We start from the raw sequence: 24358 nt of genomic DNA, 5'->3' as shown, positions 1-24358 counted from the left end.
GCACTGCACTGATTTGCATGTAAATTGAACAGAAATGTGGTAAGGGGCCTGTGCAATTCACAAGTGTTTCATAGTGTAAGCTAAGCACTTGCCAACTTTGACACCTGTATTTTTTTATGTTTTTAGTTCCTTTTTGCTATACTTCTTGCAGGTATTTATATTTTTTATAGATTAGAAAATCCTGCGCCTATCCCACCACCTTTGAACGTTAATTAATCAGTTGAACACTGCAACAAAACATATGTGACTACAAATCACAGAAGAGACTGTAACCTGTCCGAACACAAGGCTGAGGCTCATATGGAAAAATAGTAATAAAAAAGAAAAATTGGTGCGCTCATCAATTGAGCCAAACCTTAATTAAATTAAAAATATAAACATGATATACTAAAAAAATTAATTATTTTTGTGTTTACATTTTCTTAATGTTGTTCTATAACACTGTGTATGTAGGAAGTGATTACAATAGTTGCTCACCCTCTGCCATTGCAACACTGCTGCTTCCTTAGACCTATGGGAGGTGTCAGGTGAATACGTTAGTTACACTCCCACAAGCTCTATTCCACCTCTGGCATCACTCTTCCTTTGCCCGCATAGGAATACTGACATCCTGCACCATGATCCTACCTACACTGGGCACTGAGGAGATAGTAGTACAGGTGTTTAGACCCATTACATTTAGGCTACATTCAAACAGGCAGCCAGGGACAGATATTTTGCTGCATTTAGAGACAGCAAAAAGCAACATCACTCTGTGCTATGACTGCATACAAATGCATACAAACATGCGTGCATCCAGAAACTCCATAAAAACAATGTCTGTGTCCAGGGTCAGTTGGAGGCTCATAGTACAGATCTGATGACCATGTTCAGCCATGTGTGTAGCCAGGAGCTGGATATATACATATTCCTGCAATCAGGAAACACTGCATGGCATTGTTAGAGGGGGAGCTGTTTTCCTCTAGTGTTGAGTGTGATGCTGATTTGTTACCTTCTTATTCAGAGACAAGGCAAAGCAAAGCATCTTGGGATATGTAGTCCGTATGGATGAGATTTCGCCCTCTGGCTGAATCATGTGGAACTACAACTACCAGCTGGCTAATGAGGAAGAACAGACCACTGGGAGACACTTTAAGAGGGATGGATTGAGGTCTGGCGCGCTCTCTTGGGACCCGGCATGGATCTGTATGCAGGGATTCTATGATAGTGTCAGTTGCAGCTGAGTTGTGGTCTGCACTAGCCGAATTATCAAGCGGACATCATCTAGGGACATCTGTAGACAGCTCCCCTGCTGCTGTGAGGTAGAAGCCCGGAGGCTGTTCCTATCCAATTCATCCTGCAGTAGTATCAGATTCGGGTGAGCAGTGGCGCAGTGCGGTGGAGGCCAGATATCATCCCCTGAGCCACATTCCTGAGAGACAATCATAATCATCACCATCATCATCATTATCACCATCTCTTGTTCCAACATGGTGAGTGGGAAATAGCTCAATCTTATAGACACTGTATATAGACACCATTGTCTCCTGCACCTCTTATCTTTAGTTCCAAGGAGCTAGACCAAACATCATAGACACTATATACAGACACCTTTGCTTTCCATTGCTCTGGCTTTTAAAACGTACAAATGCAGAAATTTAGAAATTGGATGAAAGGTTTAGCACTGGGAAACACCTTTTGAAAGATAAAAAGTGCATTTTATATACAACTATATAGATCAGACCAAAATGATGGACAAATTAGTAGGAATGAGGGACAGAGGGACATTGCTTCAAATCAAGCACAGTACTTTGAAATAAGGGACAGTTGGGAGGTATGCTGAAGTTCCTAAAGCTATAATTCACCAAGAACTCTTTGTAAGAGCAGTACAGGTCAAACAAAAAAGAAGACAGGTACGATAAAAGTCCACTATGAAATTGGAGGGTACTCCTTAGCCACTCACCAATGAGGTGTTGTCACCGTAACCTTAAGAAGTAAACTCCCCTATCGTTTTCAACCAAAGAAGCTGCCATCTTTGCCTCTGTTTAATCTTCAACTGCTATGGTGCTGCACATGTGATTCGTTATGACACCAGCCATTGGATGGTTTGATAGTTTGGCTGAGAGTACAGCCACTGTGCAGTTAGCATTCCCGGCATGCCTTTTTTTTTAACTGTTTAAATCCATGGGTTTACTTCCACTTTATTAACAACAGCATACAAATTAACCCAGTGAGAGTCACTGGGTGAACCAAGAGGTTACTTTGGTAACAAAGGGCAATATTAGAGTCAATCTATTCAAAAAAAGTATTTTATTGATATCAAGCAATAAAATCAATGGAGTGTAATATTCTTACTCAAATTTGTATAAATTGCAATACAGTTTCTGTTTGCTAAAATTTGTACTTGTTATTTACTGTTCTGCATTTATGTGTGAAAGAGCGGGATCATTCCTCTGCTCTCCTGTAGCCTGTTAACATAGGAATTGGATGTGCTTGGTTGAGTACAGAGATTATAGTGTTTACTGTTCAATGTTTAAATCTGATAGGTAATTGCTATTTAGTTGTTGATAACATTCCTATAGTAAATAACACTTTAAAGTGTAAATTTGAGTTGACTCTCTAATTTCTTTTTCATCCATCTCATTAAGTAAACTTTGGTGTTTAATCAATTCTGGTGTATTTACTTATTTCTTGCTATCATTTAGAGGAAAGAAAAATATATGAACCCTGGGTGTCAGAGGTGGCAGAGGACTTACAGGCTCAGAGTCACCAGGGGGTACCGATTTATCTTGCAACCCTCAAGTGGGCAGCACTACATGTGATTTTAATAACAAACATAACTTGCACCTAAACATCTAGTTTTTGTTCACATTTATATTGTGTTTGTCAGGGCGTTCCTTTTCTGTCTGTGTTCATGTCATTCTATGCATTAAGGTAAAAACTGCTATACTACCTGTCCTAGTCCCTCTTCCCCATCTGCAGCGCTACTCCTCCACTTCCTGGTCTCACAGGAGACACAGGCAGCAGCGGGAGCCAAAGGTTCCTGTTGCTGTAAGTCAAATTCCTATGAGGAAGCTGAGGGCATGGCTTATCGGCGCTGTGTGTTTCCTTGCATGCACACAGCTCAACTTGGGAGCACGCTTGCACGGGCATCCACCCAGGATGCTGAGGGGGCACCCAGAGGAAGGAGGAGCAGAAAGCGCCAGCGGGGGCCTCCAGAAGAGGAGGGAAGGGATGACTTGCATAGAGCAGGTATGTATCATATTGTTTTTATTTTAAAGTCCGAAAAAAATAGCATTTAGTGTGACTTTAAAGCTGAACTTCAACAATTAAGCCACTTTCTAAAATGTGCTGGATGACTATGGTTTAAGTTCTGCAAGGTGCATGCCACCTCCTGGATTTTCTCTGTTATTTACAACCTACATTTTTACTGAGCACCAGGAGTACAGCTATCATTATATTCCCAGCACTCTCACAGGAGATACAATGTCTTCTCACACACATCAGCTCTGGTTGCCCCTTCCATCCCCTGTCCATTTACAGAAGGCTTTGTATTTGTTTGAATAGATTCACATAATACAAAGCACTCTGTAATTGGGTAGGAGGAGGGGAGACATGGAAACAACGGCAGCATGTGACTCTGCAGCCGCTTGAGCTGAGACCAGCTGTTGACTAGGGATGAGCTTCGTGTTCAAGTCGAACCCATGTGCGACTCGAACATCGTCTGTTCACCGAATTCTGAACATTATGGGCCGTTGGCGCCAAATTCAAGTGGCACACCATGGCCCATAATTCACTGTGGCATCGCAGTGCATTGCTGGCTGCTGATTGGCTAAGCATGCACTATGACCCGCATGCTTTGGCCAATCACAGCCCAGAAAAAATGAAGAGCCATGATTGGCCAAAGCCAGGGTGGCTTTGGCCAATTATGTCTCAGGGAGTTTAGTACACGCCACACACTATATAAGGCCGCCTGTGTGGCGGCCTTGTGTAGTGTGTTGCGGCAGTGGTTAAACAGACAGACAGAGAGAGAGAGAGACAGTGTCATTTAATTTGAGTAAGATTAGGCAGGCGAGTCAGTTAGTTTCAGTTACAGTGAGTAGAGGATATATATGCATCCCAGGTGTGTTGTATATATATTTATACACTGTATTCAGTTTAGCTAGATCCATTCCTGTTATTCTCTTCATAATATACTGACAGGCAGGGAGCTACACTATTTTTACTTAGTGTACTTTGTCCTTTGCACAGTGTGCACCTAAAGCTTTACCTGAATACAATTGCCGGTGTTCTCATACAATTACAGGCAGGGAGCTGAAGTATTTTGTTTTAGTGTCCTTTGCACAGTGTGCACCTAAAGCTTTACCTGAATACGATTGCCGGGGTTCTCATAAAAATACAGGCAGGGAGCTGCAGTATTTTGTATTAGTGTCCTTTGCACAGTGTGCACCTATAGCTTTACCTGAATACAATTGCCGGCGTTCTCATAAAAATACAGGCAGGGAGCTGCAGGATTTTGTTTTAGTGTCCTTTGCACAGTGTGCACCTCAAGCTTACCTGAATACAATTGCCGGTGCTCTCATTCCAATAATGCTACAGGCAGGCAGTTGATTCTGCTAGATGAAGTATAATCAGTATATATATATATATATATATATATATATATATATATACACGTGCCAGCTTTGTGCAGCTACATCTCCCTGCAGGCCATTAGTATGTCTGGAAGGCCAACAAGGAGAGGCAGACAGTCAGGAGCCAATAAAAGAGGGCAAGCAGGCTCTGTGTCTAGAGGCAACAGTGTTGGTCGTGGACACGGTGCATCCTCATCAGCACGTGGCCATAGGACACGCTTGTCCTTTTTTTGCGGTCAGGCAGCTGACCGTGTTGAGCCGCAACATGCAGAAGACTTTGTAGAGTGGATGACCAAGCCATCCTCATCCTCCTCATCCTGTCTTACCCAGGCTCAGGGTACTTTGTTTGGCAAAGCAGCTGCCATTGCAGCCTCTTCCCTCGGCTCAATGGCATCAGTCACTCCTTCCCTAGCCCCACCATGTCCTCCTGAGGAGTCGCCAAACTGTTTGACCACAGTGTTGGGTACATGCTCCAGGAGGATGCCCAGCGTTCTGATGATGGTACCCAGCTAGAGGAAGGCAGTAACATGAGCCCAGAGAGAGGGGGTGCTCAAGAAGGACAGAAATCTGGCATACTGCCAGGTTTGCTCCAGTGTTGAGGAGGGAGGGGATGATGAGGTCACTGACTCAACGTGGGTGCCCTATAGGAGAGGGGAGGAGGAGGCCAATGAGGCAGGATGCCCTCCAGGGGCCAGCTTAAGGGCAGCACACCGACTGCATCACACCGCAGAGCTCTGCATGTGCAGGGCGATGCTGTCTCTGCACATTATTCCAAAAGTTCTTTGGTGTGGGCCTTTTTTGAGATGAGTGCATCAGATCACACTGCTGCTATTTGCAACATATTTCTCAAGCGTATCTCGCGTGGCCAAAACATCAGCTGCTTGGGCACCACATGCATGACCAGACATATGTCGACCTGCCATGCAGTTAGTTAGCAAGCGTACCTAAAAGACCCACACCAAAGAAAAAAGCGGACCTCTCCTTGCTCCTCATCAGCTGGCATCTCCAACCCCACTATACCTTCAGTTCTATCTGAAACCTGCACTGAGAGGAATGAAGGTGTAGAGTTAGGTGTGTCACAGCCAAATACTTGTGGGTAATCTGTACCCCGACAGAAGTGCACTCTCAGCCATCCACATGCCCAGCGGTTGAATGCTAGCTTGGATAAATTGCTAGCATTTCAACTGCTGCCTTTTCAGTTGGTAGACTCTGCCCCCTTCCGTGAGTTTGTGGAATGTGCGGTTCCTCAATGACAGGTTCCCAAACGCCACTTTTTCTCATGGAAGGACAGGGCGGTCAGCGGTAAGGTGTATATTACTGCTGACTCATGGTCCAGCAGGCATGGACATGGAAATGATCTATCTTTCACAGCTCATTGGGTGACTCTTCTGGCAGCTGGGAAGGATCCAGGACAACGTGCAGTAGTGTTGGAGGTCGTTCCGCCACCACGCCTCAAAAATGCTACTACTGGTGATTCTGGCACACCTCTCCCCCCTCCACCCCCTCCTCTTCTTCTTCCTCCATGGCCTCTCCCTGTGCTTTGTCCTCAGAACCAGCGGTGCTCCGTAGGCATTTGAGGGGCTACGCAAGTACGCAGGCAAAAAGATGCCATGCGTTGATTGGGGGACAGGAGCCACACTGGGGCAGAGATTCTGTCAGCTCTGCAGGGGCAGGCTGAGAGGTGGTTGATGCCAAGCCAGCTTAAAGCAGGAATGGTGGTTTGCGACAATGGCACCAACCTCCTCTCTGCCCTCTGACAGGAACAACTGACCCATGTGCCCTGTTTGGCTCACGTCCTTAACTTGGCAGTGCAACGGTTCTTGGGCAGGTACCCGGGCTTACAGGATGTCCTGAGGCAGGCCAAGAAAGTCTGTGTGCATTTCCGCCAATCATATAATGCCAGTGCTCGGCTGGCTGACCTCCAAAATGAATTTAACCTGCCCAAGAACCGCCTAATCTGTGACATGCCCACCAGGTGGAACTCAATGTTGGCCAATGTTTTTTTTCCCCCATGCCAGTGGGCTATGATCAGGGATGCATGCACTGTCCTGTCACTGTTTGAGGAGGCCACGAGGATAGTGAGCAGTGACACTGTCCCTCTTGTCCACCTGTTGGAGCACACGCTGCGTGGAATAATGGACAGTGCACTTGAGGCAAAACAAAGGCAAGAAGAGGACCTCATTACCTCTCAAGGCCCCTTTATCCAGACAGTGTTCCTGCTGGCCTGCTGATCACACAGGAAGAGCATAAGGAGGAGGAGGAGGAGGATTGTGTCAGAATGGAGGTGGAGCCTGGCACTCAGCATCAGCAGCAGTCTTTAAGGGATCATTTACAGTGCCAAGAAACCCATGGACTTGAACGTGGCTGGGAGGAGGTGGCTGCAGATCATGTCATCCTTAGTGACCCAGAGGACTCCGGACCAAATGCCTTAGCTAACCTACGCTGCATGGCCTCCCTGATTCTGCAAAGCCTGCGGAAGGATCCTCGTATTCGTCGGATCAAGGAGAGGGATCATTACTGGCTGGCAACCCTCCTTGATCCACGTTACAAGGGTAAGGTTACGGACCTTATCTTGCCATCGCAAAGGGAGCAGAGGATGAAACATCTTCGGGAGGCCTTGCAGAAAGGTCTGTGCAACGCGTTCCCAGAGACTAGGAGGTTACAAATTATTTTTAGTCCTTTTTAGTCCGCAGCCCCAGGTATGATCTCCACTGATGCTTTATCACCAATCTTTGTTTCACTACAAACCCCAAATTTTCGAAAAACATTTGTTATTAGGACAGAAAGTGAGGTGAAATCTTCTGAAGGGGTGCACAGACAGCAAAACAAATGTTACAGGGGAGATAACCCTTCCCTATGTTTTCCAAAAAGCTTAAAAATAGATTTTTTGGCTGGAGCTACACTTTAAAAATGTACCAGTTCAAAATTACAAACAGATTCTACTTAACAACAAACCTACAGTCCCTGACTTGTTTGCACCACCTGTATACTGCTGTTCAGAGTATATAGGGCCCGGGGGTCCCATGCCTTTCCTTTTTTAAATTTGAGTGCAGGGTTCCCCTTAATATCCATACAAGACCCAAAGGGCCTGGTAATGGACTGGGGGGGGGGGTGGTACCCATGATGTTCGTCTCACTGATTTTCATCCATATTGCCGGGACCAGACATTACAGCAAAGCCGCAAAGTTTTATATGACTTTTATTCCTTTAAAATTTTCATTTTGTGCAGGGACTGTTCTAAGCACAGGAAACAAGCGCCACTTTACAGGCATACTATAGACACCCACAGGTATGATATTTAAAGGAATATTTCACTTTTTTTTCACTTTAAACATCATTAAAATCACTGCTCCCGAAAAAACACCTGCTTTTAAAACTTTTTTTTTGCATTGATACATGTCCCCTGGGGCAGGACCCGGGTCCCCAAACCCTTTTTAGGACAATAACTTGCATATTAGCCTTTAAAATTATCATTTTTGATTTTGAACATTCAAGTCCCATAGACTTTAAGGGGGTTCTAAAGTTTGCAGGTTCTGGTGCAAACCGAACCGGGGGGTGTTCGGCTCATCCCTACTGTTGACACCCACATCACTGTGGGTTTCAACCTAAAAGGGAAGTTAAGTAGCTCCCTTAGGATTGGCTACAAGACCTGAGGTGACTGGGTGGAGCCTGAACTCCAGGCTATGCTGAGGCACAGCCAACTGCTTTGAGGAGATTCAGCTGTCACAAGAGTTGCCCACCCTTCCGCCCGTTGTGATGTTTTGTCACAGTTTTGACCTTGCCAGCAATTGATGTTGCTTTATGGGCTATGTCCTTAAGTTAAATTCTGGGGTCAATCTAATGCCTGTCTGGCACTAATGGTGAGGACAGGCCTCAGACTATGTGAGTTTATGTTTATGGGTGCACACAGTATACTATGACTGGCATGTTGTTTGGTAAATTCTGGGGTCAGCCTAATGCCTGTCTGGCACTGATGGTAAGGACGGCCTTCTTAGACTATGTGAGTTTATATTTATGGGTGCTCATGGTATACTGTGACTAGCATTGTTTGGTACATTTGGAAAGTTGTACTTTTGAAAAATTCAATAAAGCTGTGGCCTTGCCCTATTTCCAACCTAATCAGCTTCTGTGTCTTTTTTGGGGGGGGGGGGGGGGGCAAGGTATTTGTTTATTAGTTGAGCCTATGCTTCTCAGCTGTCATGCTTTAAGTCAAAAATGTCTTGGCTTTAGAACCACTTTAAAGCTGAACTTTATGTAAATAAACCCCCCCCCCCCCCCCCCCCCAAGAAAAAAACAAAAGTATAGGTACCGGTCAAAAAAAATGAAATATGTTTTTAAATGTAATTATTGTCAGTACCTAAATTGGACTTACTTTGCATCGGCCTCTTTCAATCTTGTTTACAAAGGCACTCAGGCTGGTGGAAAGATGGGCAATCTTGTGTACCAGGAGTGGAAAGCAGTGTGAGCAGAGAAGTGACTTTCTGCCTACTGTCCAATTACAGGCTAGGGGCAGAGAGGAGACCTTGTTTTGGGGAAGTAAGGGCAGCAATCCACCTGTGCAATATAACTGGACTGTGTAGATATGAGGATATAGAGAAAAACATATCTTTTTGCAGATAAAAAGATCTGATATATGTATTTCAACTGTGCAAAACAAAACTTGTGTAAAAACTTGCACCGAGAAACAAAAAGAGGAAATACGACTGAACAGCCATGATGTGTACTACAAATGCAATAACAAGCAGTATAAAAGCTATGATAAAGAACAGAAATCTATACTGACCTTGAGGGAAGTAGTACAATCTTTTTTTCTCCTTTTAATTCCTGAAGAATGGAGCCTTCAGGAAGTAAGATACTATGCACAGGAAGCAGAAAAAAAGATACTTGATGACTTTGCTTCCTGTCAGAAAATACTGAAAGATCTTGACACAGGCATTTGAAAATGAAAATGAAATTCCAGCTAGTTTAAAAGGACAATTTGATTATATTTATAACATAGTATAGAAAGAACCGATGCACAGTGGTCATCTTTCATCATCCTGCACTCATTACAAACACCACTACTAACCTTGGGTATGTAAAATTTGCACCTAACATAATAACTTTCTTATTTAAGCAAAACACTACAACCTTGTGAAAGACACTTAAGCCCCGTACACACGAGCGGACTTTTCAACATCCAAAGTCCGTCAGACCGAGTCCGTCAGACTATCCGATCGTGTGTGGGCTGCAACGGACTTTAGCTTCGCAAAAGTCTGACGGACTTTAGAAATGAAGCATGCTTCAAATTTTCCCGACGGAACTCCGCCGGACCCGGTCCCCTTCGAAAAATCCGCTCGTGTGTATGCTACTCCGACGGACTAAAACCGACGCTAGGGCAGCTATTGGCTACTGGCTATGAACTTCCTTATTCGAGTCGGGTCGTACGTCATCACGTTCGAATCCGTCGGAGATTAGTGTGATCGTGTGTGGCCAAGTCCGTTCGGCCGAAAAGTCTGTCAGAACTCCGGCGGAACTCCGGCGGAACTCCGGCGGAACTCCTTTGGAAGTCTGTCGGACATAAGTCCTCTCGTGTGTACGGGGCTTTAGGCTACATGTACACTAGCCTACCGTGACCGCGGCCGTTCGAAAACAGTAGGTTGTCTTCTTATTCAGAGACAAGGCAAAGCAAAGCATCTTGGGATATGTAGCCCGTATGGATAAGATTTGCCCCCTCTGGCTGAATCATGTGGAACTACAACTACCATCTGGCTAATGGGGAAGAACAGACCGCTGCGAGAGACTATAAGAGGGATTTATTGAGGCCTAGCAAGCTCCCTTGGGACCCAACGTGGATCTGTATGCAGGGATTCTGTGATAGTGTGAGTTGCAGCTGAGTCACGGCCTGCACTAGCAGAATTATCAAACGGATATCTTGTAGGGACATCTGTAGACAGCTCCCCTTAGCTTTCTGGCAGCAGCCTAGAGGCTGTTCCTATCCCATTCATCCTGCAGTGGTATCAGGTTCGGGTGAGCCATGGCAACAGAGGCCAGATATCATCCCCTGAGCCATGTTCCTGAGAGACCATCATGTTTATCACCATCATCATCACCATCTCTTGTTCCAGCGTGGTGAGTGGGAAACAGCCCAAACTCATAGACACTGTATATAGATAACATTGTCTCCTGCATCTCTTATCTTTAGTTCCAAGGATCTAGACCAAACATCATAGACACTATATACAGACACCTTTGCTTTCCATTGCTCTGCTGTTGCTTGTAGTTCCACAGAAAGTAGCATCTTTAAGTCAGTGATCACTTTGAATCCAGTTACAGTTTAATCTACACAAGAAGACTGTTTACTGTTTATTCACAATTTATTGCATCAGATGCTTTAATTTACCATCCAAAATTTCCCTGCATGCAATTAAACATCAAGGGCTAGCTGAAAATCAACCGGACTGCCGCACAGCAATACAGGACTACAGTCACCTCCCTCCCCTCTTCAGGGATTTGTTTTACTAAAGTTCAATGGCAATGTTTTACTAAAGTTCAATGTTCAATGCCAAGGACTCTTCCAATAACATTGTCATCTTATGATACTCTTTAAGTGAATTAAAGAGGAATTAAACCCTGATGAGTTTACTTCCTCTTTCATTCCCTGCAAAGGCAAAGCATAATGGACTACTATGCATCGCATAGTAGCCCATTATGTGTCACTTACCTGACACAGGAGCCAGCGAAGTCGCCGCTGTCCCCTGTAGTCCACCGCATCCATCTTGCTGGTGGCGTCTCGCAGCTCCGCTGCTGTCATTCGGCGGAGCCGCGATGACGTCACTCCCGCGCATGCGCACGGGAGCCGACACGCGCGGCAGATCCATTGTTGGAAATGCTGCGCTCAGTGCGCCTGCGCGTCGCTGTCTATGGAGCATGCGCCGTAGACAGCGGTGCCTGTCTTCAGGCAAATATCTCCTAAACCGTATAGGTTTAGGAGATATTTCTTGGACCTACAGGTAAGCCTTAATCTAGGCTTACCTGTAGGTCAAAGTGGTTTGTAAGGGTTTACAACCACTTTAAGATGTCACACTGCTCCTAGCGTCATTGCCTAACATCGTACCATCTCTGTGCTTGACATCAATGAGAAAATATACAAGCCGCCACCGGTGGACTGATAAAGACCGTTGATCATTTCCCCACCCCCAAACAGTGTGTCCACACTTTCAGGATCCTCAGGGGGATTACCATCATCACCCCACATTAACTCTGAATTGAATCCGTATACTTCACCAGCCGCCTTCCACCCCGGGGCGATGCTCAGCATGGATGACATTTACTTATGCATACCCACTTTGTAGAATCATGACATCCTCTCTGTGCATCACGGCCAGTCGTCCGATTGTCCGTCCAGTTTTTTTAGATTGTGTGTTGTTATGTTACATGTATGTCCTTGTCTGATGTTTACAAGATATGCACTGCACAAAGGTGTTTATGTTGGTGTAATTTCCGACAATGCAAAACTGTACATTTGAGTAGGAGTATTGCACTCAATTGATTTTATTGCTTGATATCAATAAAATACATTTTTAAACATATACGCCTCTAATATTGCCCTTTGTTACCAAAGTAACCTCTTCGTTCACCCTCTGACTCTGGATTAATTTGTATAAATTGCAATACAGCTTCCATTTGCTAAAATTTGTACTTGTTATTTACTGTTCTGTATTTATGTGTGAAGGAGCGGGGTCATTCCTCTGCTCTCCTGTAGCCTGTTCACATAGGAATTGGATGTGCTTGGTTGAGTACAGAGATTATAGTGTTTACTGTTCAATGTTTGAATCTGATAGGTAAGTGCTATTTAGTAAATACAATTTTAAAGTGTAAATTTGAGTTGACTCTCTAATTTCTTTTTCATCCATCTCATTAAGTAAACTTTGTTGGTTTCATCATTTATGGTGTATTTACTTCTTCCTTGCTATCATTTAGAGGAAAGAAAAATGTATGAACCCCGGGTGTCAGAGGTGGCAGAGGACTTACAGGCTCAGATTCACCAGGGGGGTACCGATTTATCTTGTGACCCTCAAGAGGGCAGTGCTACTTGTGATTTTAATAACAAGCATAACTTGCATCTAAACATCTAGTTTTTGTTCATATTTATATTGTGTTTTTCAGGGCATTCCTTTTCTATATGTTCATGTCATTCTATGCATTAAGATAAACTGTTCTACTACCTGTCCTAGTCCCTCTGCCCCATCTGCAGCGCTACTCCTCCACTTCCTGGTCTCACAGGGGACACAGGCAGCAGCGGGAGCCAAAGGTTCCTGTTGCTGTAAGTCAAATTCCTATGAGAGAGCTGGGGGCATGGCTTAACCATGCTGTGTGTTTCTTTGCATGCACACAGCTCAACTTGGGAGCATGCCTGCACGGGCACCCACACAGGTTGCTGAGGGGGCACCCAGAAGGAGGAGCAGAGAGGGCCAGTGGGGCCTCCAGAAGAGGAGGAAAGGGATGACTTGCATAGAGCAGGTATGTATCATATTGTTTTTTATTTTAAAGCCCCAAAAAAATTGCATGTAATATCACTTTAAAGCTGAACTCCAACAATTTTAGCCACTTTCTAAAATGTACTGGCTGACTATGGTTTAAGTTCTATGAAGTGCATGCCAACTTATGGATTTTCTCTGTTATTTACAACTTACAATTTTACTGAGCACCAGGAGTACAGCTATCACTATATTCCCAGCACTCTGACAGGAGATACACTTCTCACACACATCAGCTCTGCCCGCCCCTTCCATCCACTGTCCATTCACAGAAGGCTTTGTATTTTTTTGAATAGGTTCACATAATACAAAGCACCCTGTAATTGGGTAGGAGGAGGGGAGGCATGGAAACAGCAGTAGCATGTGACTCTGCAGCTGCTGGAGCTGAGACCAGCAGGGCCAGTGTCGAAGAGCCAAAAATATAGTGATAGCTACGCTTGTGGTGCTCAGTAAAAATGTAAACCGTAAATTAACGAGATATGTCCATTAGATGTACTTCATCCATAGTAAACTAGCACAAGTACATGACAGTCCCAGCCTCTTCTTTATCAATCTGCCGGACAGACCGGGACTGTCATGTACTTGTCGCACAGGAGATCACTGCACAGCAGCACCTGAAAGTGGAGAAAGAGTCTGCTTGACAGGGCAAAGGTTTTTTTTTTCTTTTAATTGCTACAACCTACAGATCACAATGCCCAGTCTTCTCTCTGCCCATCTCTGCCTGGGATGGCTTCATAGCACCAGCAGCCAGACACCAAGACCAGCAGACAGACCCCAGCAGCTGGACCCCTGCACCAGCAGCTGGATCCCAAGACCAGCAGCTGTGTGATCAGGCTACATTTCATGAGTGAGTGACTTGTATAGTGCTACCTATGTGAACTGAATCGCCTCAGGGTGCTTTCTTGCCACCAGAGTCAATCTGTGGCTTTGTGTGGTCCTTTACCCCGTAAGGTCCTGACATGCTTACAAACACATACAACATTGACATACACATATTAAGGCCAATTTTTAGACAAGGTCTAATTGACCTACCAGCATGTCTTTGGAGTGTGGGAGGAAGCCGGAGTACCTGGAGGAAACCCACGCAGGCACAGGGAGAACATGCAAACTCCAGGCAGATAGTGTCATGGTCGGGATTTGAACCAGCGACCCTATTGCTGCTAGGTGAAAGTGCTAACCACTACACCACTGTGTTGCCTTGGGCACTGGTAAGGCTGAATTTAATTGCCACTGGTAAAGCTGCATTTTATTGGGGGGGGGGGGGGGGGTGCAAAACGTCACCTGCCTGAAATGAGTTTGAAACCTCCCTGAAATTAGGTTTTATGGGCTGGGGCCCCAGACCTCCACTTCTGAGGGTTTCTTCACTGGTGCTGTTGGTTCCTCTTCTTTTGTGTCTGCATCCATAGCAAGCTGCTTGATATGGGAGCACATCTGCATGCGCACTCCAAACTGGGCTGTGTGCATCTATAGACATACACAGTGCAGCTTGGCCCTGCTACCAGCTCCCTCCTCATGGGATTTGATTAAAAGCATCAGGAGGCAATGGCTCCCGCCGCTGCCTGCTGGTTCAGAGATGATACAACTACTGAGCCATTTTTTATCTTAATGCAGGGAATGCATTAAGGCAAAAATGTCCTGGCTTTAGAACCATTTTAAAGCTGAACTTCATGTAAATAAAAAAACAAAAAAAACAAAAGACAATTAAACGTTTAGGTACCGGTTAAAAATAAAGAAATACGTTTTTAAATGTAATTATTGTCAGTGCCTAAATTGGACTGATGCCGCGTACATACGACCGTACTTTCCGGCAGAAAAGGTCCAACGGTCTTCCCGATGGTGTTCCATCGGACTTTTGACGGAGTTACGACGGACTTCTGAACGAACTGACTTGCCCCCACACGAATGGACCAAAATCTGTTAATTTTGAACGTGATGACGTACGACGGGACTAGAAAAGGAAGTTCAATAGCCAGTAGCCAATAGCTGCTCTTGCGTCGTATTTGGTCCGTCAGATCAGCATACAGACGAATGGTTTTCCCGAAATTGATTCCGTTGGCCAGATTTGAAACATGTTCTATTCCTAGGTCCGTCTGCATTTTTGAAGAAAAAAGTCAGATGAAGACCACACATGATCATACTAGCCGACTGAATTATTCCGTCTGACCTTTTCTGACTGAAAGTTCGGTCGTGTGGGAAAACTTGTTTCGGGAAAATAAGGGCAGCAGTCCACCTGTGCAATGTGACTGGACTGTGTAGATATCAGGATGTAGAGAAAAATAAATCTTTTTGCAGATAAAAAGGTCTGATATATGCATTTCAAGTGTGCAAAACAAAACTTGCATCGACAAACAAAAAGGGAAATACGACTGAACAGCCATGACGTTAACTACAAATGCAATAACAAGCAGTATTATAAAAGCTATGATAAAGACCAGAAATCTATACTGACCTTGAGGGAAATAGTACAATCTCTTTTCTCCTTTTAATTCCTGGAGAATGGAATCTTCAGGGAGTAACATACTATGCACAGGAAGCAGAAAAAAAAGAAACGTGATAACTTTGCTTCCTGTCTGAAAATACTGAAAGATCTTGACACAGGCATTTGAAATCGAAAATGAAATTCCAGCTAGTTTAAAAGGGCAATTTGACTATATTCATAACATAGTATAGAAAGCACCAATGTACAGTTGTCAGGGGCAGCTCTAGGCTTTGTGAGGCTTTAGGCAAAGCCTAGACATGAGACCAAAACACACCCATAATGGGAAAAATAATTCAAGCAAAAAAAAAAATTAACGGTATAAATTGCATATATTAAGAGCTTTAAAGTGCTGGTGTCAGTGCTCTGTATCCTGGTGCTGGTGTCAGTTCTCTCTGTTTCTGTGCTGGTGTCAGTGCTCTATCTCAGTGCTGGTGTCAGTGCTCTATCTCGGTGCTGGTGTCAGTGCTCTATCTCGGGGCTGGTGTCAGTGCTCTCTATCTCGGTGCTGGCGTCAGTGCTCTCTATCTCGGTGCTGGCGTCAGTGCTCTCTATCTCGGTGCTGGTGTCAGTGCTCTATCTCGGTGCTAGTGTCAGTGTTCTCTATCTTGGTGCTGGCATCAGTGCTCTCTATCTCAGTGCTGGCATCAGTGCTCTCTATCTCGGTGCTGGCGTCAGTGCTCTCTATCTCGGTGCTGGTGTCAGTGCTCTATCTCGGTGCTAGTGTCAGTGTTCTCTATCTTGGTGCTGGCGTCAGTGCTCTCTATCTCAGTGCTGGCATCAGTGCTCTCTATCTCGGTGCTGGTGTCAGTGCTCTATCTCGGCGCTGGTGTCAGTGCTCTATCTCGGTGCTGGTGTCAGTGTTCTCTATCTTGGTGCTGGTGTCAGTGCTCTCTATCTCGGTGCTGGTGTCAGTGCTCTCTATCTCGGTGCTGGTGTCAGTGTTCTCTATCTCGGTGCTGGTGTCAGTGTTCTCTATCTCGGTGCTGGTGTCAGTGTTCTCTATCTTGGTGCTGGTGTCAGTGCTCTCTATCTCTGTGCTGGTGTCAGTGCTCTCTATCTCGGTGCTGGTGTCAGTGCTCTCTATCTCGGTGCTGGTGTCAGTGCTCTCCATCTCAGTGCTGGTGTCAGTGCTCTCTTTCTCTGTGCTGGTGTCAGTGCTCTCTATCTCTGTGCTGGTGTCAGTGCTCTCTATCTCTGTGCTGTTGTCAGTGCTCTCTAGCTTGGTGCTGGTGTCAGTGTTCTCTATCTCTGTGCTGGTGTCAGTTCTCTCTATCTCAGTGCTGGTGTCAGTGCTCTCTATCTCGGTACTGGTGTCAGTGCTCTCTACCTCTGTACTAGTGTCAGTGCTCTCTATCTCGGTGCTGATGTCAGTTTTCTCTAGCGGTGCTGGTGTCAGTGTTCTCTATTTCTGTGCTGGTGTCAGTGTTCTCTATCTCAGGGTGTTGGTGTCAGTGCTCTCTATCTCGGGGCTGGTGTCAGTGTTCTCTCTCGGTGCTTGTGTCAATGTTCTCTCTCGGTGCTTGTGTCAATGTTCTCTCTCGGTGCTGGTATTAGTGCTCTATCTCGCTGCTGCTGTCAGTGCTCTCTATCTCGGTGCTGGTGTTAGTGTTCTCTATCTCGGGGTTCTGGTGTCAGTGCTCTCTATCTCGGGGCTGGTGTCAGTGTTCTCTCTTGGTGCTGGTGTCAGTGTTCTCTATCTCAGTGCTAGTGTCAGTGTTCTCTATTTCGGTGCTGATGTCAGTGCTGGTGTCAGTGATGGTGTCAGTGTTCTCTATCTCAGTGCTGGTGTCAGTGAGGGAGGTAGCAGCAGAGAAGCCAATCAGCAGGCAGTGCTAGTGCAGCATGCAGAGCACCCGGCCCAACATGGCTGAGGAATGGCACTGGACTGGACTGGGACCTCCTGACCCTGCAGTGGAGCCCTGCATAGGTGGGGGTAAGGGCAGGGTGGAGAGAGGGGTCAGGGGCTGTTAATCATAGGTTGGCACACTAGCAAAGGACTGAGCTGCCTTTGACTGGGGCACTGATTATCAGGAGGAAGGGAGTGGAGGGGATGGGACAGGAGGTGAAAATAAAGGCAGGTGGCTGTGGCTGAGGGATGCTGGAGGAGCAGGGATGAGGGGTTGGCTCTCTCTGGTGATAGTGGTGGCTGGTTACAGAAGGGGTTGTGGCATGGTAGATGTGCCTCTCCCTGCAGCTGGAGCCCCAAATCCCACAGCCCCCCCACACTGATTGACAGCCCCAGAGAGGGGCGGCCAGGACACCTCTTAAGCTCTACTCTCCTCCCCCCTTCCATCAGCTCCAATACAGCCCTGGTGAGGCTGAGAAACACCAGGATCACTCAGTGGGGCACTTCAGTGGGGCCTGAGGGGGGGGGGGGTCAATCTTCAGCTCCGGAGCAGTGGGAATATTTGTATTGTAATTTTTCTCCGGCTGCTGTAATGAGTCGCCTCCCCTTCTCTTTTCCCCCAGAGAACACAGTGCTGGCCCCGCCTTTTCCCCAAGACACAGCCACGGATCTGTCTCCTCTCTCCACGGAGCTCATAGGCAGCTCTGCTGGCCGAGTGGCCGAAGCGCAGTGCCACCGCAGCAGCCTTGTCAGCAGAGGTAACTCTTAGGAAAAATAGGCGGTCGTGAGGCCCCTGTGATTGCAGGGCCTTAGGCTACTGCCTAATTTGCCTAATAGAGAGCCGCCTCTGACAGTGGTCATCTTTCATCACCCTGCACTCATTTCAAACACCACTTATAACACTGGGTATGTAACAATTGCACCTAACATAGTAGCTTTCCTGTTTAAGCAAAACACTACAACCTTGTGAAAGACACTTATGCCGTGTACACACGAGCCGAATGTCCGACAGAAAAAGTCAGACGGGAGCTTTTCATTGTATATCCCGATCGTGTGTATGCCCCATTGGACTATTTATGTCGAAAATTTTGACAGACCTAGAAATAGAACATGTTCTAAATATTTCCGATGAAACCAATTCATATGCGCGGAGTCGCCTAAGATGGTAGCGTAAGCACAGCGCCGGCCACACAGCACCGATTGCCGTGGATCTCAGCTTCCAGGCTCCCCACAGACAACGAGAGATGACAGGGGAGGCACCAGCGGCCCTGTATATGCCGGGTGGACAGGCCAGATGAGCGTTGGTACCCCAGGTTGAGTCTGCGGACGGCCGGGACATTTCCAAAATGGCGGCCGCAGCACAGCCACGCAACCAGGCTGCATAGGACTCCTCCACTACAGCCAGGCAAGTGCTGAAACCAGCCACCCTCCCATACACCCCACTGATGTCAGGCCCAGCTCCAGCAGGGGAAACCCCCTCCCCAGCTTCCACAGTGTCCGTTGTGAGTGCTCCATAGGGTCCTATGGGATGTCCTCACTTGCAGCCTTTCCTATTCAGTCTGACTCCACTACAACTCAGCCTGTGCAGGCTCTTGATGTAGCTTTCAATGTATCAGAACTTTTAACTAAAATCTCAGAGATGCTTGACAGAGGCTTGTCTCAAAATGCAGACAGGATCACAGGAGAAATTAAAGCAGATTTCCCGAATCTAGGCTCCAGAATTGAACATATTGAGCATAAATTGGACATTACAAACTCCAGAGCAAACCAAAACACAGATCATCTGGACTTTGTAGAGGAGCAGCTTGAAGCAGCCCAGGCACGGATTGATGATCTTGAGAATCGCTCGAGGAGGGACAATTTTAGGATTAGAGGGATCCCTGAAACAGTTACTGATGTCCCGTCGGCTGTGCAGGAAGTTATTAAATACCTGATCCCCTGTCCCAGCTCACAAGCTGGAATTGGATAGGGCCCACAGATCCCTAGGCCCTCCAAGGAAAGATGGAACCCCAAGAGACATTGTAGTGAAACCACACTATTACTCCATCAAGGAGGAGGTAATGAAACTTTCCCGCCAACAGGACTGCATACAGTTTCAAGATCAGGAAGTACAGATTTTCGCTTACATCTCCCCATTTACCATCCAAAAACAGAGATCCTTGAAACCCCTTCTCGCCACTCTAACCAATTACTCTTAGAACTCAAGCTCATTTCACTGAACACGGAGATTGACACGTCAAATTTTCACCAGGGATCTGCCAAACGACCTACTCCTCAGAGTCCCACGTCACCATTGTGGGGTAAGGCCAAACCCAGGAGAGTCAAGGATAACCTGCCTCCATGATATAGTCTCATACAATCTTCATGTTGGGGTTTTGTTTTCTTTAACCGCCTTTATTTTTAGGATGGAAGTTTCACCTGAGAACTTTATCCAGAACTGGATAGGACTTGCCCCCTAACCCTCTTACCTCTGCTGATATGCAGTTTTGGGGCCTGGCGCCCCTCACCCACACTGACAGTGAAAATGTAACTCCAACTAGTACCTCTCACTTTCTCCTGGATATGCAAGTTTGACATTCCAGTGTACATCATCACATGGGCGGTCTGTTAGCTGTTTCTGCATTAGAACATGTTTTACAGTTTTGTTTATACGCTGTATAGGGCCAGGGCTGATGCCTTGCGCCACATTCTACTACCCAGACAGGAATTTTCAATCTCTGGGTGGTGGGAATTTAGCCCTACATTCGGGCTACACAAAAGTTGTTTGTTCTGATTGGGGAGAGGAAGACCTACTCTTCCCCTTAATCCGGGCCTGTCATAGGCTTTACACTTTTAAAATGTGATGATAGATTTCTTTTTTCTCTTCTTTTCTCTGCCTAATCTCTTATCTTTTTCAGCCTACCTACTGATGTATTTACCCTGCAAGGTGCCTTCAGTGACACTACAAGCTACATGAATGACACTCCTTCCTCTATTCCCCGCACAAGATATGGTAAGTGACAGTGGATCAGGTGACATTCTTTCCCTTAAGCTCCATGGCTAAGGACAATACTACTCTGCATCCTTTACGTATAATCTCACACAATACTCAGGGACTTAATTCTGCAATCAAGAGACGGAAGGCCTTTCAGGTCTACCAATCTCGTCACATAGACGTGCTCCTACTGCAGGAGACTCCGTTTCCGGTGCGGTATACCCCCTCTTTTCTCCATGCACAATTCCCATTGTTTTTCTTAGCCAATGCTGAAGATAAGATGAGAGGGGTAGCAATCTTGTTTTCCAAACACTGCAAATTCTCTGTACAGTTGGAACACAGGGACCCGGAGGGAAGATTCCTCCTAGTAAAAGGTACTATTGATGACCACCTATATTCATTTATTTCCTATTATGCCTCCAATAGAGGTCAGATGAGGTTCTTTCAACAAATGTTCCACACCCTAGGCCCAATGCTAGAAGGTATCACAATTATGGGGGGGAGACTCCAATATGGCTTTTGACTCCGGGATTGACAAGTCCAAACCTAACCACTCTCAATAGATTAGACCTTGTAAGGTTAGTGTACAAATAGCACAACTGATTTTTCAGTCTTATATGTTGTAGATTTATGTGGGATTTTATATTATGTACACATATAGTACAAAATTGACTAGGCCAGATTTCAGTTGACTATGAGTGACCTGTCCAAGCCAACTCAATTACACATATTAAAGGAGACTTGTTGATGTTAATATGCAAGAATATAGATTAGGGATATAGGCATTCCATACAAGTCTTTTCTAGACCTCAAAAGGGTGTTAAGGTGGTATCTGTTAATCTAATTGTGCATATTAAAGGAAACTTGTTGATGTTAATATGCAAGAATGCAAATTAGGGCAGTTTATGACTATAGCTGTTCACGGCTAGGAGTCATCTTCTATCACTCTGAAAGACACCAGGAGATCAAAGCATTTAATGGAAAGGGCCAATCAAATTGCTCAGGGATTCAGTGTATTGGGAATATAACTTTGCGGTCAGTCTTGTCTGGGTGTGTCATGATGGAGGCAAAGGTCTAGAAAACATGGGACTCTGAAGGCTAGTATTCATTGTCATAGTACTCTGTTGGATTTTGTCATCTGCTACAAGACTTTGTTCTGTGTTGGAAGTCAATAAAGTGCATCTCTCTGGAAGAATTTTGTTGCTGCGGAAGATTACTTAATAACTACCAATTATATACCCACCATGAAAATATATAACTAGATCATCTAGCTGACATTTAGGAACCCATCTTAGGAAATTAACCCATCTACCCAGGACTTCACACACTTCTCAAATCCACACCAATCGTACTCGCGCATTGATCACATCTTACTATCCACTCGTCATATCCCCTTAGCCCTCATGTCCAAAATTTTAGACGTTACTTGGTCGGATCATTCTATGGTCCTCCTTACGGTGCGCAGAGATGCTCCTAGACATCAATCCTCCCATTGGACCATTAACCAGTCATCCTGAATGATCCCATCAGGGTTATTGAGATACAGGGGGCTCTGCAGGAATACTTCCGCCTCAACGACATTGGGGATGCTTCTGCTGAGACTCTTTGGGCAGCGCATAAGGTAACGATCAAGGGCAAGCTGATACAAATTGCGGCACAACAGAAAAGAGACAGGATGGGTGACATTGTAAAACTTGAGAGGGAGTTCTGTGACCTGAACAAGCATAAAAAGATCCTGGTAAAGTCCCTGGACACATTTTAGACACAGCCCGAGTGGCCCTGAACCTGGCCCTCACTGCGAAGGCTGAGAAATCCATCAGATGGACTGGGGCTAAATTTTACCAGAGACGGAACAAAATAGGATCCTTGTTTGCCTCCAAATTATCGCCTAGATTTTTCTTTCACTTCCCAAAATAAGACAGACGGGCGGCACTCTCACCCTTAACCCACAGCTCATCATGAAGGCCTTTCAGGACTTTTATAAAGAGCTCTATAAATCAGATAAACACACAAACTTTGATAGAGTAGATTAGTTTCTAAAAGATCTGAATCTACCAAAATGTTCTGAAGATCACAGAGCAGAGATGGAGGCTCCCATCTCAGTCACAGAGGTAGCAGAGGTAATTAAAACATTAAAGGGGAGAACGGCACCGGGGCCTGATGGGTTCTCTGCGCCCAATTACAAAAAATTCACCGACACCTTGACCCCATATCTTACCAGATTCTTTAACTCAATGATTAAAGGTCCCCCCATCAGAAATCAACTAAACATGGCTTATATCTTGGTAATTCCCAAGCCAGGTAAAGACGCGAGCCAAATAGGGAACTATAGGCCTATTTCCTTGATTAACAATGACCTTAAATGTTTTACTAAAGTTATGACGAATCATCTAGCGTAGTTTATAGGCCTATATGTCCACAAAGACCAGGTCGGATTTATCCCTGGCAAACAAGGTCCCGACCAAGTTTGAAGGGCGGTAGACCTTATTTCGGTTCTACAATCAAATTGGGAGGGTGGACACAAACAAGAGGGCATGCTCCTATCATTGGACCTTCAGAAGGCCTTAGATTCTGTTTCTTGGCCATATCTCTTTGAGGTACTAAGACAATGGGACTTTGGCCCAAACTTTATAGGATCTCTGGAGGCTCTTTACTCAAAGCCTGAGGCCAAAGTTAGACTCCAGGACTCTATTCTGAATCGATTGGGATATCCAGGGGTACACGCCAGGGTTGTCTGTTATCCCCCTGATTTTCGCCATGATGATTGAATCGCTGCCAATAGCAATTTGTGGACACCCGGATATCAAGGGGGTCCAGTGTGGCCAAGCAATGCATAAATGTGCCCTATTTGCAGATGATCTCTTGCTTTTTGTCACCTCCCCAGCCTCATCCCTCTCTGTGATCTGTACGTTACTGAAAGAGTTTGCAGCTGTATCAGGGTTACACATCAATATTAGACATGTGCATTCGTTTTCGTCCGAATGCATTTTCGTCCGAATTTCAGGTATTTTCGTTATCGTTTTAACAAACGATAAAAATGCAGAATCCGAAAAACGAAAGATCCAACATGCATAAATGCTTTATTTTCGTTTTCGTTGTGAGAACAGTTCGATATAGATAGGAGACTTGACATGGCGCTGACAATAACAATCTGTGTCCATCGAACCTGTGGTCGAATGTGCCTAACCTTAACTCTATTAGTCCAGGATTATTCTACACAGAGAGAAAAGAATCCACATGGAGAAAAGATTCGACATAGAGAGACTAGATCGCTGCTGGAACTGGGTGGGGGAAGTAAAATAAAAATAATGATGATGATGAATGTTATTGGCTGATTGTAACTAAAGAGGAGGAGCAGTAAAATAGCTAGAACTAAGTACACATGTACAGCCAACTTACTTTCACTTACGATTGCTAGCAGAGAGACACACACACACACTGAATCATTTCACAAGACAGTCAATCTTAGTTGGTCCGTTTGTCAGAAAACCTAAATTATTTAGCAATTAAGCATAAGCACAGCAGCAGAACAATAGTGAAGAAAGCTACAGTTTAACTTAACTTTTTCATAATAATCTGCTGCTATTGTTTTAGTGATGTGAACTTGATAGTGGTACTAGTGTTGCTAGTGTTGCGATAGCCTCAGAGGCTGCCCGTGTTGTGGGGGCGGGGGATTTATTATTATAGATTGAGATTCTATATAGATTCTATATACCCTATCTTGTTACCTGTCTGATCAGTGATCACTATCACCAGTCCATTTTCTGTTTGAACTATATACATTCAACATGAACGACAAAGATTCGACAATACAGCAAAAAACATACAAACGTTGAATATTTGGCTTATGGTGTCTGTCGAAAGTTCTAAGAAGATTTGACAGAGCAGCTAAACTATACAGAGTCATACAGTTTAGCTCCTCCGTCG

General features: G+C 45.3%; 1 protein-coding gene across 2 annotated transcripts in view; it reads right to left on the bottom strand.

The window, feature by feature from the left end:
* LOC143983667 (glycoprotein-N-acetylgalactosamine 3-beta-galactosyltransferase 1-like) overlaps nucleotides 1–15720 on the bottom strand; it is an 81188-nt gene extending 65468 nt beyond the window's left edge. Inside the window, exons 1-2 of one of the 2 annotated variants that reach the window (XM_077483641.1) lie at nucleotides 15582–15598; nucleotides 9397–9468 (exon numbers count right to left, since the gene is read on the bottom strand). Coding sequence is in view for 1 of the 2 variants with exons in the window: in XM_077483637.1 (XP_077339763.1) it covers nucleotides 15582–15651 (70 nt within the window). In the remaining variant the exon portion in view is untranslated. Of the gene's footprint in view, nucleotides 1–9396; nucleotides 9469–15581 lie in introns of both variants that reach the window. The other variant, XM_077483637.1, reaches the window with a different exon arrangement.
* Between the last annotated feature and the right edge of the window lie 8638 nt (nucleotides 15721–24358).

Source organism: Lithobates pipiens, unplaced genomic scaffold (assembly GCF_037356315.1).
Source record: "Lithobates pipiens isolate NorthernLeopardFrog02 unplaced genomic scaffold, aLitPip1_a1.2 Scaffold_16, whole genome shotgun sequence".
Classification (NCBI taxonomy): domain Eukaryota; kingdom Metazoa; phylum Chordata; class Amphibia; order Anura; family Ranidae; genus Lithobates; species Lithobates pipiens.
The sequence above is the reverse complement of the archived record's forward strand: the minus strand, read 5'-3'. Positions and strand labels throughout refer to the sequence as shown.